Below are 17,146 nucleotides of genomic sequence, written 5' to 3'. Positions count from 1 at the left end.
GTGAGTATCATTTTAAGGTCCTTTTCCTTAAGGAGCGATTATATGCCACCGGAGCCCGGCCACCGACACTGATGGCCCTCGTGGCAGCTTGAGACGCCGGGAGTAACGTGCCCCCTCCCTTACCTACTATATACATCTAAACCGGCACCCTGACCTGTCTCCTGACGGGCTGACAATACCCTCGTTGGACCCCCCCTGAAGCCTATACCTGGTTCTGGTGCCTGTCTGGCTGGAGAGGCGGAGGAGAGAGCCTGCGCTTCAGCGATTGACGACGCTCTCCCCGCCGCTGGTTTGCTGTGCGGTGCTGCGGGAGACTGCAGAGACGGACGTGGCGCCCTGACATCCTGGGCCCCTGGGAGCCCCACTGTGCTTGTGGTGCGGCTGGACCTCGGAAGCCACGTATATGCAGCTACATGCCCTCCTGAAGGGGTAAGCACTGGAAGCTTGCCCCGCTGGCCCCCGTTTACTTGTTTGTATCTTCGGCACTGCAGGTCTGGGTGCTGAGGACGGGTAATAGCGGGAGGTTCGGAACAGCTGTGGCCGGCTCAGATCTCCCGGGACGGCCTGGAGTGGACGTGTTGGATGCACCTGCCAAGACCGCTCCAATATTAATATTAATATCTGGCTGGAGGAACAGCGCTTGACGTGCATACTGCGCTGGTGACAATTTCTACGCTGCTGATCTCCCTCTCCTGACGACACGATTATCGAGAAGACGCTGGGCTCTGCAGATCTTCCCCCGTGAGCTTCTCATACACACGCGAGACGATTTGGCCTCTCCATTGGAGGAATACGGGACTCTGCCCCCCCATTGTATTATAGCAGGGACGTAAACTCGCTCTCCACTAACTGGATCGCTGCCTAAAATTGCTGCCCCCTACTTTCCCTGTTGGGGGACCTATCACGTTAACGGACGCTACGTAGCACCGGCTGATGCTACACTGGGAAACCTTAGTCTCAGAAGGGAACTTTCCGTTTTGTCTGTTTGGCTGCCGACCACAAGTCCTGCTGAAAAATTCTATGTGACGTTTATTATTTTTCATCTTCTACGAATTCTATGTGGTATTATTCTCTTCTTCTGTTGTGACCTATATGTGACGTTTGTTATTTTCATTCGATAATTCTATTCTGTATTGCTTGACAACTACTCAAGATTTAAATATGCCACTTGTATACTCCAATTAACAGATGGATAGATAAAATCACATTAACATTAGATGATACTCTTCTTAAAGAGGGGTCACCGGCATGTTGTGCAATCGTAACGGTTGGTGATGGTGATCCCTGTGCGCTGGGGGACCGGATTATTGCTTCTCAACACCTTTCTGCCCAGCAGACTAAGATCCCTTTCCCAATAAATGGTGTGGTTCATGCAGTCCATCACCAACATAACCAGAGTCCTTATCGCCCCATAGAGATCCTAGACTACTCTGTAGAGTCAGTATTGCATGAGCCGATGGGGGTGGATTTAGTTAGTACCCTGAATGCAGTGGCTAGTAGAGACGCTCCCCAATTTGAAAGGAAATTACGCATGGGCTTTGGTGGATCGGGAGCTGTAGATACTCCTGGGTTTAGACCACAACGTTTTTCAACAAATATTAGCTTTTTGACATTGCTCTCCCATTTCATTTTTGCCCCTGATGGTATCAACACTATGCATGCATTATCCTTACACCAGGGACCCTTAGAAGCTGTCACATGAACAAATTGCTCTTTGCTATTACTCTATTATCCGACCGGTATCGGACACGTGTTCACTGTTTTGACTACGGCTTTCTGTCTCCAACGCCTCTATTGGCTCTGCAACTTTGTCTTGTATATGTTTGTTTCAGCTAATTTAAACCGCTACATTTGTTTATCCTGTTCATCTGTTGTTTTCTCTGCCTCTCCTGGTGCAGAACTACAATAGCTTGGATAAGTAACTCTAGAAATTAGAAATGAAGAGTATTCGCATATGTCGGGGAGACAAATAGAAACAACTGATTTTGTTAGATATTATTGTTCTTTTAGATCCATAATTTGTTATTATTAGACCAGACCCTCTCTGGTGTATATTCCAGAGACGGTCACCTTAGTTAGGAAAGGAAAAGTTAAAGAAAACGATGGAGGCATTGACATCTTGATGCGTTATTGTACACTATGTAAATTTGTCTATTTACCTGCACTTACGTTTTCACTGTTTTTCATGTATAACCTTTATTTATAGTAAATGTGATAACATCACATAATGTCTGATTCACACCACCTCTGATGACTATCTGGCACTTATGTAATCCTTTGATGTGACCTCTTTGCTCTTGTATTGTTATGTCGTGCTTCAATAAAAAATATATTAATATATATAGTCAGAGCCCCTGCTCTCTGAGACCAGTAACAATCCCTCTAATACACAATCTCCCATGCATACTAGAAGTGAAAGAAGCTTTGCGGAGCACTCACATGAACCTCCGGGTGCAGCTTTATAAGGAAGCGGCGTCTCTTAAAGCTCAGCTTACGGATCTTCGACCAGTTAAATGTATTAATCTTGGTGTTACCCTGTGAGCCAACACAGAAGAGAGCATATGAGTCCTGTCCAGTAAGGTTCTTACAGCGCCTCTAACCAATATCCAAGTTACTTTACATAACTGAACTGCCAAGTACTATATATTTAGTGTACAGGAACACACACATTTAGTAAATATTAAATGGTAATGAATAGGTAAAAGCAATGTGGCAGTTTATTTAAACTTGCACACACCACTCTTCCCTGTTAGTCATTTTATGGAAAGGGAGGCTAAGGTAAATGTGACTGGCTGTAATGTCATTAAATAAGATTACAGACAGAAGGTTTACAGCGCATAGAATATACCCACCCCATCTAACCACAATCTTCTCTCAAATGTCTCCAGATTTATAAAGCTTCGGAAACTTTTACATATAAGAATTTCATTATGATATGAATGGTATTAAAAGCCAATGTATTTATAAGGCCACACATGACACAGCAGGGCTGCAGATAGGGGCAAACAGAACAAGCTGAGTCACAATCGCAATTCTCCAAGCTGTTAGGCCTGTAAGGTAGAGCAATCATAGGAGCTGCGTGTGTGGTACTTTTTAAAAACCATAGTTGTGTGAAAAAGGATTGCATGATACACAGTACGTCCTAACATGAGCAATATTAAAATAAAACACAAGATAGAAACTTTGCTGCTCTGCACCAATAATTACTACAGTAGTGAGTAATGAAAGGGGGGGGGGGGGGGGGGGGGGGGGAAGGGGTTTGGTGTGTTACTATTTTTCCAGAATAACGATTTGTGTTATTAGGAGACCGGCTGAGCAGTTCTCATACATTACAGGGTGTGTAGTATAGCGGATACAGCTGTACCGAATATAGAACATTGGAGGATATTGCTATGCTATGCTCTCTTATCTACACAAGAGGCACAGCTAAACTTAAGTGACGCCGACCGCCTATATATGGACAGTATAAATGCGGGAGATGGCAGCCAAATACTTTCAGTAACAAAAGGGGAAGAAACTTATCATCAGTATTTGTTTTACCATAAATGCTGTAGTTTTGTACCTGAAAAACCAGAACTCCCATATGTGACACGGATAAATTTATTTTGGCACCTTCCCGGTCAGATGCTAGATGGAAACGGGTTCCGTACAGATCTAATCGTCTTGAAATCTCCAGGATCTGAAAATCTGCATCAGCAGGAGACATACCGCTGCAGGAGGAAATTACAGAGCATCAGTGGTCACATTCCACCCATTTACAGTCTGCATCACGGACCCACTGAGGGAAAATAAAATCAGTGGCAATCTCTGTAGTCAGATATATGAGATATATGTGACACTAAGGGCAGATGTACTAAAGCCTCAAGAAATAAAAAGTAAAAGTGTTACCCATAGCAACCAAGCAGACTCTAGGGAACATTTAATCGATACATTCAGGCTAATATTTATCTAGTACATTCTATTTTTATTTTAGAAGTTTTAGTAAATCTACCCTATTGTGTGCAAACAGAACTACAAAGATCCATAACACGGAAATCCTAGGACGGACTCACAGGTGCTCACTGTGGAACTGCAGTATCCGTTCCTCCAGGCTGTGCTGCCGCTGTAAGTACTGGGTGTTCTTCAGGTGCTCTTGGTCTCCTTTCTGATCATAATCCCCAACCTCGGCTGTGGCAGACACACAATAATAATATAAACGTCTAAAAATCACAATAGCCATCTATAGTGAGTGATCCCATAAAAAGGATGATTCCAATGTATAGAGATCAGAAAATGGGCACTTATGCAGTATACCTCTGCCCATATGTAAGAACAATGCCACCAAATAGTTCCACGCTTTCACTATATACATGCATATATTTATACACACACAGTGGCCGCTGTACAGGTACACCTGCTTGCTAATGCAAATATCTATTTCAGCCAAACATGTGGAAGCACAGTGCATATAACCATACAGACAAGACCAACAGGTTCAGTTATTGTTCACACAAAACACCAGAATGGGGAAGAAATAGGAACTCAATAACTCTGAATGTGGAATGATTGTTGGAGTTAGATGGGGTGGTTTGAGTACCTTAGAAAATCCTGATCTCCTTGGATTTTCATGCACAACAGTCTCTAGGGTTTAGAGAGAATGGTGCGCAAAACAAAAGACATCCAGCACGACAGATTTGTGTGAAAAAATAAGATTTTACTTACCGATAAATCTATTTCTCGTAGTCCGTAGTGGATGCTGGGACTCCGTAAGGACCATGGGGATATAGCGGCTCCGCAGGAGACAGGGCACAATAATAAAAGCTTTAGGATCAGGTGGTGTGCACTGGCTCCTCCCCCTATGACCCTCCTCCAAGCCTCAGTTAGGATACTGTGCCCGGACGAGCGTGCATAATAAGGAAGGATATTGAAACCCGGGTAAGACTCATACCAGCCACACCAATCACACCGTACAACCTGTGATCTGAACCCAGTTAACAGTATGATAACAACGAAGGAGCCTCTGAAAAGACGGCTCACAACAAGAATAACCCGATTTTTGTAACAATAACTATGTACAAGTATTGCAGACAATCCGCACTTGGGATGGGCGCCCAGCATCCACTACGGACTACGAGAAATAGATTTATCGGTAAGTAAAATCTTATTTTCTCTGACGTCCTAGTGGATGCTGGGACTCCGTAAGGACCATGGGGATTATACCAAAGCTCCCAAACGGGCGGGAGAGTGCGGATGACCCTGCAGCACCGAATGAGAGAACTCCATGTCCTCCTCAGCCAGGGTATCAAATTTGTAGAATTTAGCAAACGTGTTTGCCCCTGACCAAGTAACTGCTCGGCAAAGTTGTAAAGCCGAGACCCCTCGGGCAGTCGCCCAAGATAAGCCCCCTTCCTTTTGGAATGGGCTTTTACAGATTTTGGCTGTGGCAGGCCTGCCACAGAATGTGTAAACTGAATTGTATTACAAATCCAGCGAGCAATCGTCTGCTTAGAAGCAGGAGCACCCATCTTGTTGGGTGCATACAGGCTAAACAGCGAGTCAGATTTTCTGACTCCAGCCGTCCTGGAAACATATTTTTCAGGGCCCTTACAACGTCAAGTAACTTGGAGTCCTCCAAGTCCCTAGTACCCGCAGGTACCACAATAGGTTGGTTCATGTGAAAAACAGAAAACACCTTAAGGAGAAATTGAGGACGAGTCCTCAATTCTGCCCTGTCAGAATGAAAAATTAAGTAAGGGCTTTATATATGATAAAGCCGCCAATTCTGACACACGCCTGGCTGAAGCCAGGGCTAATAGCATCGTCACCTTCCATGTGAGATATTTTAAGTCCACAGTGGTGAGTGGTTCAAACCAATGTGACTTTAGGAAACTCAAAACAACATTGAGATCCCAAGGTGCCACTGGGGCACAAAAGGAGGCTGTATATGCAGTACCCCTTTTACAAACATCTGAACGTCAGGCACTAAAGCCAGTTCTTTCTGGAAGAAATTCGACAGGGCCGAAATTTGAACCTTAATGGACCCTAATTTTAGGCCCATAGACAGTCCTGTTTTCAGGAAATGTAGGAAACGACCCAGTTGGAATTCCTCTGTAGGGGCCTTCTTGGCCTCACACCACGCAACATATCTTCGCCAAATGCGGTGAAAATGTTTTGCGGTTACATCCTTCCTGTCTTCGACCAGGGTAGGGATGACTTCATCTGGAATGCCCTTTCAGGATCCGGCGTTCAACCGCCATGCCGTCAAACGCGGCCGCGGTAAGTCTTGGAACAGACAAGGCCCCTGCTGGAGCAGGTCCTTTCTTAAAGGTAGAGGCCACGGGTCTTCCGTGAACATCTCTTGAAGTTTCGGGTACCAAGTCCTTCTTGGCCAATCCGGAACCACGAGTATCGTTCTTACTCATCTCCCTCTTATGATTCTCAGTACTTTTGGTATGAGAGGCATAGGAGGGAACACATACTCTGACTGGTACACCCACAGTGTTACCAGAGCGTCCACCGCTATTGCCTGAGGGTCCCTTGACCTGGCGCAATATCTGTCTAGTTTTTTGTTCAGGCGGGACGCCATCATGTCCACCTTTGGTTTTTCCCAACGGTTTACAATCATGTGGAAGACTTCCCGATGAAGTCCCCACTCTCCCGGGTGGAGGTCATGCCTGCTGAGGAAGTCTGCTTCCCAGTTTTCCACTCCCGGAATGAACACTGCTGAGAGTGTTATCACATGATTTTTCGCCCAGCGAAGAATCCTTGCAATTTCTGCCATTTCCCTCCTGCTTCTTGTGCCGCCCTGTCTGTTTACGTGGGCGACTGCCGTGATGTTGTCCCACTGGATCAATACCGGCTGACCTTGAAGCAGAGGTCTTGCTAAGCTTAGAGCATTGTAAATTGCCCTTAGCTCCAGTATATTTATGTGGAGAGAAGTCTCCAGACTTGATCACACTCTCTGGAAATTTTTTCCTTGTGTGACTGCTCCCCAGCCACTCAGGCTGGCATCCGTGGTCACCAGGACCCAGTCCTGAATGCCGAATCTGCGGCCCTTTCATAGATGAGCACTCTGCAGCCACCGCAGAAGAAACACCCTTGTCCTTGGAGACAGGGTTATCCGCTGATGCATCTGAAGATGCGATCCGGACCATTTTTCCAGCAGATCCCACGGAAAGGTTCTTGCGTGAAATCTACCGAATGGGATCGCTTTGTAAGAAACCACCACTTTTCACAGGATCCTTGTGCAATGATGCACTGATACTTTTCCTGGTTTTAGGAGGTTCCTGACTAGCTCGGATAACTCCCTGGCTTTCTTCTCCGGGAGAAAACATCCTTTTCTGGACTGTGTCCAGAATCATCCCTAGGAACAGTAGACGTGTCGTCGGAAAAAACTGCGATTTTGGAATATTTAGAATCCACTCGTGCTGTCGTAGAACTACTTAAGATAGTGCTACTCCGACCTCCAACTGTTCTCTGGACCTTGCCCTTATCAGGAAAGCGTCCATATTTCTTTTAAGAAGAATCATCATTTCGGCCATTACCTTGGTAAAGACCCGGGGTGCCGTGGACAATCCAAACGGCAGCGTCTGAACTGATAGTGACAGTTCTGTACCACGAACCTGAGGTACCCTTGGTGAGAAGGGCAAATTTGGACATGTAGGTAAGCGTCCCTGATATCCAGTGACACCATATCGTCCCCTTCTTCCTGGTTCGCTATCACTGCTCTGAGTGACTCCATCTTGATTTGAACGCTTGTATGTAAGTGTTCAAATATTTCAGATCTCACCGAGCCGTCTGGCTTCAGTACCACAATATAGTGTGGAATAATACCCCTTCCCTTGTTGTAGAAGGGGTACTTTGATTATCACCTGCTGGGAATACAGCCTGTGAATTGTTTCCAATACTGCCTCCCTGTCGGAGGGAGACGTTGGTAAAGCAGACTTCAGGAACTTGTGAGGGGGAGACGTCTCGAATTTCCAATGTACACCTGGGATACTACGTGTAGGATCCAGGAGTCCACTTGTGAGTGAGCCCACTGCGTGCTGAAACTCTTGAGATGACCCCCTACCGCACCTGAGTCCGCTTGTACGGCCCCAGCGTCATGCTGCGGACTTGGCAGAAGCTGTGGAGGGCTTCTGTTCCTGGGAATGGGCTGCCTGCTGCAGTCTTCTTCCCTTTCCTCTACCCTGGGCAGATATGACTGGCCCTTTTGCCCGCCTGCCCTTATGGGAACGAAAGGACTGAGACTGAAAAGACTGTGTCCTTTTCTGCTGAGATGTGACTTGGGGTAACAAAAGGTGGATTTTTCAGCTGTTGCCATGGCCACCAGGTCCGATGGACCGCCCCTTTATACGGCAATACTTCCATGTGCCGTCTGGAATCTGCATCACCTGACCACTGTCGTGTCTTCGTCTGGCAGATATGGACATCACATTTACTCTTGATGCCAGAATGCAAATATCCCTCTGCGCATCTCGCATATATAGAAATGCATCCTTAAAATGCTCTATAGTAAATAAAATCTTGTCCCTGTCAAGGGTATCAATATTTTCAGTCAGGAAATCCGACCAAGCCCCCTCAGCGCTGCACATCCAGACTGAGGCGATTGCTTGTCGTAGTATAACACCAGTATGTGTGTATATACTTTTAGGATATTTTTCAGCTGGCTCCTTGAGGGCTGCCGTATCTGGAGACGGTAACGCCACTTGTTTTTATAAGCGTGTGAGCGCCTTATCCACCCTAAGGTGTGTTTCCCAACTCGCCCTAACTTCTGGCGGGAAAAGGTATACCGCCAATAATTTTCTATCGGAGGAAACCCACGTATCATCACACACTTCATTTAATTTATCTGATTCAGGAAAAACTACAAGTAGTTTATTCACACCCTACATAATACCCTTATTTGTGGTAATTGTAGTATCAGAAATATGTAACACCTCCTTCATTGCCCTTAACATGTAACGTGTGGCCCTAAAGGAAAATACGTTTGTTTCTTCACCGTCGACACTGGAGTCAGTGTCCGTGTCTGTGTCTGTGTCGACCGACTGAGGTAAATGGGCGTTTTTACAAGCCCCTGACGGTGTCTGAGACGCCTGGACAGGTACTAATTTGTTTGCCGGCCGTCTCATGTCGTCAACCGACCTTGCAGCGTGTTGACATTATCACGTAATTCCTAAATAAGCCATCCATTCCAGTGTCGACTCCCTAGAGAGTGACATCACCAATACAGGCAATTTGCTCCGCCTCCTCACCAACATCGTCCTCCTACATGTCGACACACACGTACCGACACACAGCACACACACAGGGAATGCTCTGATAGAGGACAGGACCCCACTAGCCCTTTGGGGAGACAGAGGGAGAGTTTGCCAGCACACACCAAAAACGCTATAATTATACAGGGACAACCCCTTATACAAGTGTTTTCCCTTATAGCATTTTTATATATGTAATCATATCGCCAAATAAGTGCCCCCCCTCTCTGTTTTAGCCCTGTTTCTGTAGTGCAGTGCAGGGGAGAGCCTGGGAGCCTTCCTCACAGCAGAGCTGAGCAGGAAAATGGCGCCGTGTGCTGAGGAGAATAGGCCCCGCCCCCTTTTCGGCGGGCTCTTCTCCCGGAGTTTGTGAGATCTGGCAGGGGTTAAATACATCCATATAGCCTCAAGGGCTATATGTGATGTATTTTAGCCATAAAAAGGTATTATACATTGCTGCCCAGGGCGCCCCCCCCAGCGCCCTGCACCCTCAGTGACAGTTGGTGACTGTTGGTGAAGTGTGCTGACAACAATGGCGCACAGCTGCAGTGCTGTGCGCTACCTTATGAAGACTGAAAGTCTTCTGCCGCCTGTTTCTGGACCTCTGGACCTCTTCAACTTCGGCATCTGCAAGGGGGGTCGGCGGCACGGCTCCGGGACCGGACTCCATGGCTGGGCCTGTGTTCGATCCCTCTGGAGCTAATGGTGTCCAGTAGCCTAAGAAGCAAATCCATCCTGCACGCAGGTGAGTTTACTTCTCTCCCCTAAGTCCCTCGTAGCAGTGAGCCTGTTGCCAGCAGGACTCACTGAAAATAAAAAACCTAACTTAAACTTTTATTCTAAGCAGCTCAGGAGAGCCACCTAGATTGCACCCTTCTCGTCGGGCACAAAAATCTAACTGAGGCTTGGAGGAGGGTCATAGGGGGAGGAGCCAGTGCACACCACCTGATCCTAAAGCTTTTATTATTGTGCCCTGTCTCCTGCGGAGCCGCTATATCCCCATGGTCCTTACGGAGTCCCAGCATCCACTAGGACGTCAGAGAAAACTCCATGTTTATGAGTGAGATCACAGGACAAAAACCACGCTGGTCCACAGTGGTATACGAGTGTGACTCTGAACTCACAGCAAGTTGAACCTTGAAGTAGATGGGCTCCAGCCACACAGAGGTCCACTACTGTCAGCAAAGTACAGGAAACTGGACTACAGAGGTCACAGGTTCTCCAACACTGGACAGTTTAAGTTGTCTGGTCTGTAAAATCTTGATTTCTTCTGTGACATGCAGATAGTAAGGTCAGAATCTGGCATAAACAGTAGGCCCTGAATCATACTTCTGAACATCTGGGAGGGGAGATCAGGACATCACACACCCATTGCTCATCGGTTGCAGAGATGCTCCCAGCATCTACTATTTAGATGCCACACACATCCATTCAACGGTGAGAGTGGCCTCTCCACTGGGAGTACCCCTTCATTGGCCTTCTGGATCATAGTTTGTCAATGTGTTTGGAGAACATGGCTACAAGTCTCTTTGATGTACAGCTCTATCATAGTATAAGCAGCTGTATGCTGAAGTGGTGATTGCCAGAACGTGCATGGCCCCAGCCAGACACTCTGCTGGTGATGAGTTAGGGCTGGTGAGTGGACGCTTCAAGTATATGGAGAGGAATTGCTTGTTGCAATAAGGACAGATAAGGAATACATGGTAGAACTCCCTATATTCTTTACATGGAGGTACTGAAACCATCTCCAGTTACTTCCTCTCCATGCAGGCAGATGGAGCTGTGCGGTGTAGCGGAACGCCTTCAAGTACTCTTCTTTATAGGACTGGCTGTATCTAAGCCTGTTTTGTCTTTCTTGCTGTGTTAATCTTTGGTCATCATTTTGTTGGAGGTCCTGACATAGTATGCAATGTTATACATATTCAACATGCAATGCCTCAATAAGAATGATCAAATAAAAGAATAATTAAGCTGCATGCAGAGTTTGTAATTAGAAAAATACATTTTAAGAGTTTTAAGGAGTATGGGTCATTAGGTCGACCACTATTAGTCGACATGCATTAGGTCGACGTGAGTTTTATTTACTTTTTTGGGTGTAGTTTTCTACGTAAAGTGGCGGGGAACCCCAATTAGTGCACCGTGCTTCGCTCGCCATGCTTTGGGCAAGGTGCCTCGCTCCGCTCGGCATAGGTTACTATTCCCAATCGTAGTCCACATGGATCGTAAAAGTATGAAAAAGATAAAAAAAAAAAAAAGATAAAAAAACGCATGTCGACCTAGTGGCCATGTCGACCCAATGCATGTCGACCAAATGACTAAATCCCATTTTAATGAGGAAAAACAACTCTGTTCCAGGAACAGTTCTATGTGTGACCTCGCTTATGAGAAATGACCATGAAATACAAGTAGAACACTCACACTGTAACAGCAGAGAGATCAGCAGCGCCGTTGTGTTATCACTGCATATTAACCTCTCCTCTGCCAGGTCCCTCTTTATCTGCATAGCAAAAAGATACCTAAAACCAGAAGGACACAGATTACTGCATGATCATGTGACAGGTCGGCTGTACCACTGTACACATCACATGCTCTGACCTTGTGTATTCCTCCTGCAGCTGACCCGGATCAGGGGGGAAAAACTTTACAGCCAGACGTAACTTGGCATTTTTCGGTTCTGGAAATATATAGAAAGTTACCACGCACCACTGACTGTACATCTATCTGTACAAACACTAAGCTGTCTGTCACTGAACGCGTGATTAATTCACACGGTCTATCTGGGGGAAAATAAAGCGTCATTCTTCCATTTAATTAAAATTAGGAATACAAAGCTAAAAATAAACAGAATATAGAAAACTAGAACACGCAATATTCAAGTTAAAAAGAAAACCTAAAAATAAGCTGTAAACATGTGTGTCAATGAGGTAAAAAGTGTATTTGCTTGCATCTTTCTCAAACAACTGAAGGGGGGTACTAGAGGCAGATCCTCTTGACCGGAAACCCCCATTTCACCAGTGGCGGCCATTTCAGATAAGCCACACAAGAGGCTACTCTAGCTGCAGCGTATTTTCCTTTGAGCTCTCTCGTGATACGCTCTCACTGTTATTTATCATCGGGAGAGTGTAGGTGTGCAAAACCGGTGTGTACGTCGTTTCTGTATATACATACAAATATACTGTACACATATAAAATAAGCCTATGATCATGATTTTTTGTCTCATGAGAAGAATTAGGATTAGCAAATCACAGATTGCATAATATGGGGCCCAAAAAGCAAATTTAAGACTACAAACATTAATTTATGTTGCATATCGGGGGTCATTCAGGTGTGGGTGCAAAGTGGAAATTGTATGCATATTGATCGATTTTCACACTGCACAAGCATCTGAGCCACAGTGTGCATGCACAGTGAGAGAGTCGCGAGTGTGGTCGCAGCCAGATTTTAGTCGCAAAAGGGAGTGACAGGAAGTTAGCATTTGGGGGTGGTAACGGGGAATGGTCAGGCATCACAGGCGTGTCATGGCCGTTCAGACAGCGTTTTCTACCCGTGCAAACATTAGCAGCTGCGATCACACTTGCTACTGGAGATGCCTGTGCGTCCCGGGAGTTCAGCTCAGCCTGCGCTTCTACAGAAGTACTCCGGCTCTGCAAGGCGCCCCGATGTGTGACAATGTAAGCAATGTTTATGCATTCATGCAGCGCCGTACGCAAATGTCCCCAAAAATGTTTTTTTCTTTTGCAGGCGTTAGCTTCTGCTCATATTAGCATATAATCGCAGCTGCATACAGCAAATCATTGCAACAGGAGTAGGAAGAAAAAACGCACCTGAATGACCCCCATCATGGCAGTTCCAGATACTACAGAAACAAGGGAGCTGGTAACAATCTTAATATTACTGTATTTATACAGTAAACTCACCCTGTGGACCTGATTTAGAGTTGGACACAAGCTTATTTACACCAAGTAAAAACTGGACTCCAAAGTGTCACACTGCTCCTGCTCGCACTTACAGTCAATGGCATAATTGTGCCCGCTTGTGTTTGGTTAGGCTGGACAGGGGCGTTCACATGTGACTTCAGTGCAGCAGAGAGAGGTCTATCTCAGATGTGCGTTATCTTTAATATACACCTTCTAGGGGGTGGCTGCTGCAAGTTCCCGAGTTGCTATAGGCCACATTTCTATACAATAAAGTTGCGTGTCTCTTAACATACATGTAACTCTACATACAGCCACAGGGATGCAAGTGTGTGAACACATTTTTGTGTGTATGCAAAAGTTGCAATTTTACTTTTAACGCTAAAGCAGGCCACAGCCTACAACTACATATACAGTACAACTCTATGACAATCTTCTCTAGATTTCAGTTACCAGCAAATATCATTAGCATATGTCCATCAAAATGATGCCTAAGGTTTAGTGCGTAGTTTGAACAGTCATTCCTATGCATCCCCTCCCAGCACAATAACTGCGGGACTTACTGCGCAGCTGCTTGCACACAAATTTCAGCGGCTCCAACCACACCTAAAAATAGGAAAAGATCGGAGAGTTTACTTTTTATGGGCATTCACCAGCTATATTGCAATAATTAAAACCATAATATTATGGGTGGATCTGTCAGATACTTCTAATACTACTCTTTATGGACATATTCCATACACCAGCGCAATAATCACTTCCATAAATAACAACAGTGAAATTAGACAAACAGCTCAGATATATGAAGGAACATTGGAACACTTAGCTAAAACATGTGCTTGTATTTTGAAATGTGAATGTGAAATGACACTATGGGCCTGATTCAGTGTTGTGCGCTATAGCCACTACTGCCAAATCATGCTAATGCTGCAGGCAGCGTCTTGTGTACATAGAGGCTTCCTACCAGCTTCTGTGGTCTGCTGCTGCATCCGAGAACACAGCATGGGATCATCTGCGTGACACCCCAGGTTACTCAGGATGGCCGGTATATTCACGCTGCTTATACCAGTAAAGCTGCATGCTCAGTCAATGGGGGTGACACACCAATCATGCCAGAGTTTGGGGACAGTGTGTGTGGTCTGGCAGTGCAGCATCGGCATTGTGCGTACAGCGCTGAATCAGGCCCCATATCACTGCAGATCTCAGCACATAAACGACTGTCATTACTGAATGTCTGACAGATCTAAGCCTTCTTATGAAATCCAAACAATAGTGAAAAAAAATCCCACAACCCATATCCGTGCAATAAAAGCCAATCTGCCTGATTGATAATCAGTATTATTGCTGATTTGTAAGGTGCCAGAGTGCTCTGCACTGCCAAACAGTGGGGGTAACAGAGCAGGCAAACAGGGACATACTAGAAAATAAGAATTTACTTACCGATAATTCTATTTCTCGGAGTCCGTAGTGGATGCTGGGGTTCCTGAAAGGACCATGGGGAATAGCGGCTCCGCAGGAGACAGGGCACAAAAAAGTAAAGCTTTACTAGGTCAGGTGGTGTGCACTGGCTCCTCCCCCTATGACCCTCCTCCAGACTCCAGTTAGGTACTGTGCCCGGACGAGCATACACAATAAGGGAGGCATTTTGAATCCCGGGTAAGACTCATACCAGCCACACCAATCACACCGTACAACTTGTGATCTAAACCCAGTTAACAGTATGACAACAGAAAGGGCCTCTTAAAGATGGCTCCTTAACAATAACCCGAATTAGTTAACAATAACTATGTACAAGTATTGCAGATAATCCGCACTTGGGATGGGCGCCCAGCATCCACTACGGACTCCGAGAAATAGAATTATCGGTAAGTAAATTCTTATTTTCTCTATCGTCCTAAGTGGATGCTGGGGTTCCTGAAAGGACCATGGGGATTATACCAAAGCTCCCAAACGGGCGGGAGAGTGCGGATGACTCTGCAGCACCGAATGAGAGAACTCCAGGTCCTCCTTTGCCAGGGTATCAAATTTGTAAAATTTTACAAACGTGTTCTCCCCCGACCACGTAGCTGCTCGGCAGAGTTGTAATGCCGAGACCCCTCGGGCAGCCGCCCAAGATGAGCCCACCTTCCTTGTGGAGTGGGCTTTTACAGTTTTAGGCTGTGGCAGGCCTGCCACAGAATGTGCAAGTTGAATTGTGTTACAAATCCAACGAGCAATCGACTGCTTAGAAGCAGGTGCGCCCAACTTGTTGGGTGCATACAATATAAACAGCGAGTCAGATTTTCTGACTCCAGCCGTCCTTGCAATGTATATTTTTAAGGCTCTGACAACGTCCAACAACTTGGAGTCCTCCAAGTCGCTAGTGGCCGCAGGCACCACAATAGGTTGGTTCAGATGAAATGCTGATACCACTTTAGGGAGAAAATGCGGACGAGTCCGCAGTTCTGCCCTATCCGAATGGAAGATTAGATAAGGACTTTTATAAGATAAAGCCGCCAATTCAGATACTCTCCTGGCAGAGGCCAGGGCTAGTAACATAGTCACTTTCAATGTGAGATATTTCAAATCCACCTTTTTCAATGGTTCAAACCAATGGGATTTGAGGAAATCTAAAACTACATTTAGATCCCACGGTGCCACCGGAGGCACCACAGGAGGCTGTATATGCAGTACTCCCTTGACAAAAGTCTGGACCTCAGGGACAGAGGCCAATTCTTTTTGGAAGAATATTGACAGGGCCGAAATTTGAACCTTAATGGATCCCAATTTGAGACCCATAGATAATCCTGATTGCAGGAAATGTAGGAAACGACCCAGTTGGAATTCCTCCGTCGGAACCCTCCGATCCTCGCACCACGCTACATATTTTCGCCAAATGCGGTGATAATGTTTCACGGTGACTTCCTTCCGTGCCTTAATCAAGGTAGGAATGACTTCTTCTGGAATGCCTTTCCCTTTTAGGATCTGGCGTTCAACCGCCATGCCGTCAAACGCAGCCGCGGTAAGTCTTGAAAAAGACAGGGACCCTGCTGTAGCAGGTCCCTTCTCAGAGGTAGAGGCCACGGTTCGTCCGTGAGCATCTCTTGAAGTTCCGGATACCAAGTCCTTCTCGGCCAATCCGGAACCACTAGTATTGTTCTTACTCTTCTTTGCCGTATGATCTTCAATACCTTTGGTATGAGCGGCAGAGGAGGAAACACATACACTGACTGGTACACCCAAGGAGTTACCAGTGCGTCCACAGCTATTGCCTGTGGATCTCTTGACCTGGCGCAATATTTGTCCAGTTTCTTGTTGAGGCGAGACGCCATCATGTCTACAATTGGTCTTTCCCAACGGTCTATTAACATGTTGAAGACTTCTGGATGTAGACCCCACTCTCCCGGATGAAGATCGTGTCTGCTGAGGAAGTCTGCTTCCCAGTTGTCCACGCCCGGGATGAACACTGCTGACAGTGCTATCACGTGATTCTCCGCCCAGCGAAGAATCTTGGCAGCTTCTGCCATTGCACTCCTGCTTCTTGTGCCGCCCTGCCTGTTTACATGGGCGACCGCCGTGATGTTGTCCGACTGAATCAACACCGGCTTTCCTTGCAGGAGAAGTTCCGCCTGGCTTAGAGCATTGTAGATTGCTCTTAGTTCCAGAATGTTTATGTGAAGAGACTTTTCCAGGCTCGACCACACTCCCTGGAAGTTTCTTCCTTGTGTGACTGCTCCCCAGCCTCTCAGGCTGGCGTCCGTGGTCACCAGGATCCAATCCTGAATGCCGAATCTGCGGCCTTCTAATAGGTGAGCCTTCTGCAACCACCACAGAAGTGACACCCTTGTCTTTGGTGACAGGGTTATTCGCAGGTGCATCTGCAGATGCGACCCTGACCATTTGTGCATGGAATCTGCCGAATGGAATTGCTTCGTAAGAAGCCACCATTTTTCCCAGGACTCTTGTGCATTGATGTACTGACACTTTTCCTGGTCTTAGGAGGTTCCTGACCAGAT

At 46.2% G+C, this 17,146-nt stretch overlaps 1 protein-coding gene across 1 annotated transcript in view; it reads right to left on the bottom strand.

Moving 5' to 3' along the window:
- Window positions 1-17,146, bottom strand: part of FARP2 (FERM, ARH/RhoGEF and pleckstrin domain protein 2) — a 238,283-nt gene that overhangs the window by 116,175 nt on the left and 104,962 nt on the right. The window contains exons 4-9 of the mRNA XM_063919260.1: window positions 13,715-13,757; window positions 11,832-11,910; window positions 11,655-11,752; window positions 4,053-4,167; window positions 3,563-3,710; window positions 2,440-2,535 (exon numbers count right to left, since the gene is read on the bottom strand). Coding sequence (XP_063775330.1) covers window positions 2,440-2,535; window positions 3,563-3,710; window positions 4,053-4,167; window positions 11,655-11,752; window positions 11,832-11,910; window positions 13,715-13,757 — 579 coding nt within the window. The remainder of the gene's footprint in view (window positions 1-2,439; window positions 2,536-3,562; window positions 3,711-4,052; window positions 4,168-11,654; window positions 11,753-11,831; window positions 11,911-13,714; window positions 13,758-17,146) is intronic.

This window comes from Pseudophryne corroboree, chromosome 4 (assembly GCF_028390025.1).
Source record: "Pseudophryne corroboree isolate aPseCor3 chromosome 4, aPseCor3.hap2, whole genome shotgun sequence".
Classification (NCBI taxonomy): Eukaryota; Metazoa; Chordata; class Amphibia; order Anura; family Myobatrachidae; genus Pseudophryne; species Pseudophryne corroboree.
The sequence above is the reverse complement of the archived record's forward strand: the minus strand, read 5'-3'. Positions and strand labels throughout refer to the sequence as shown.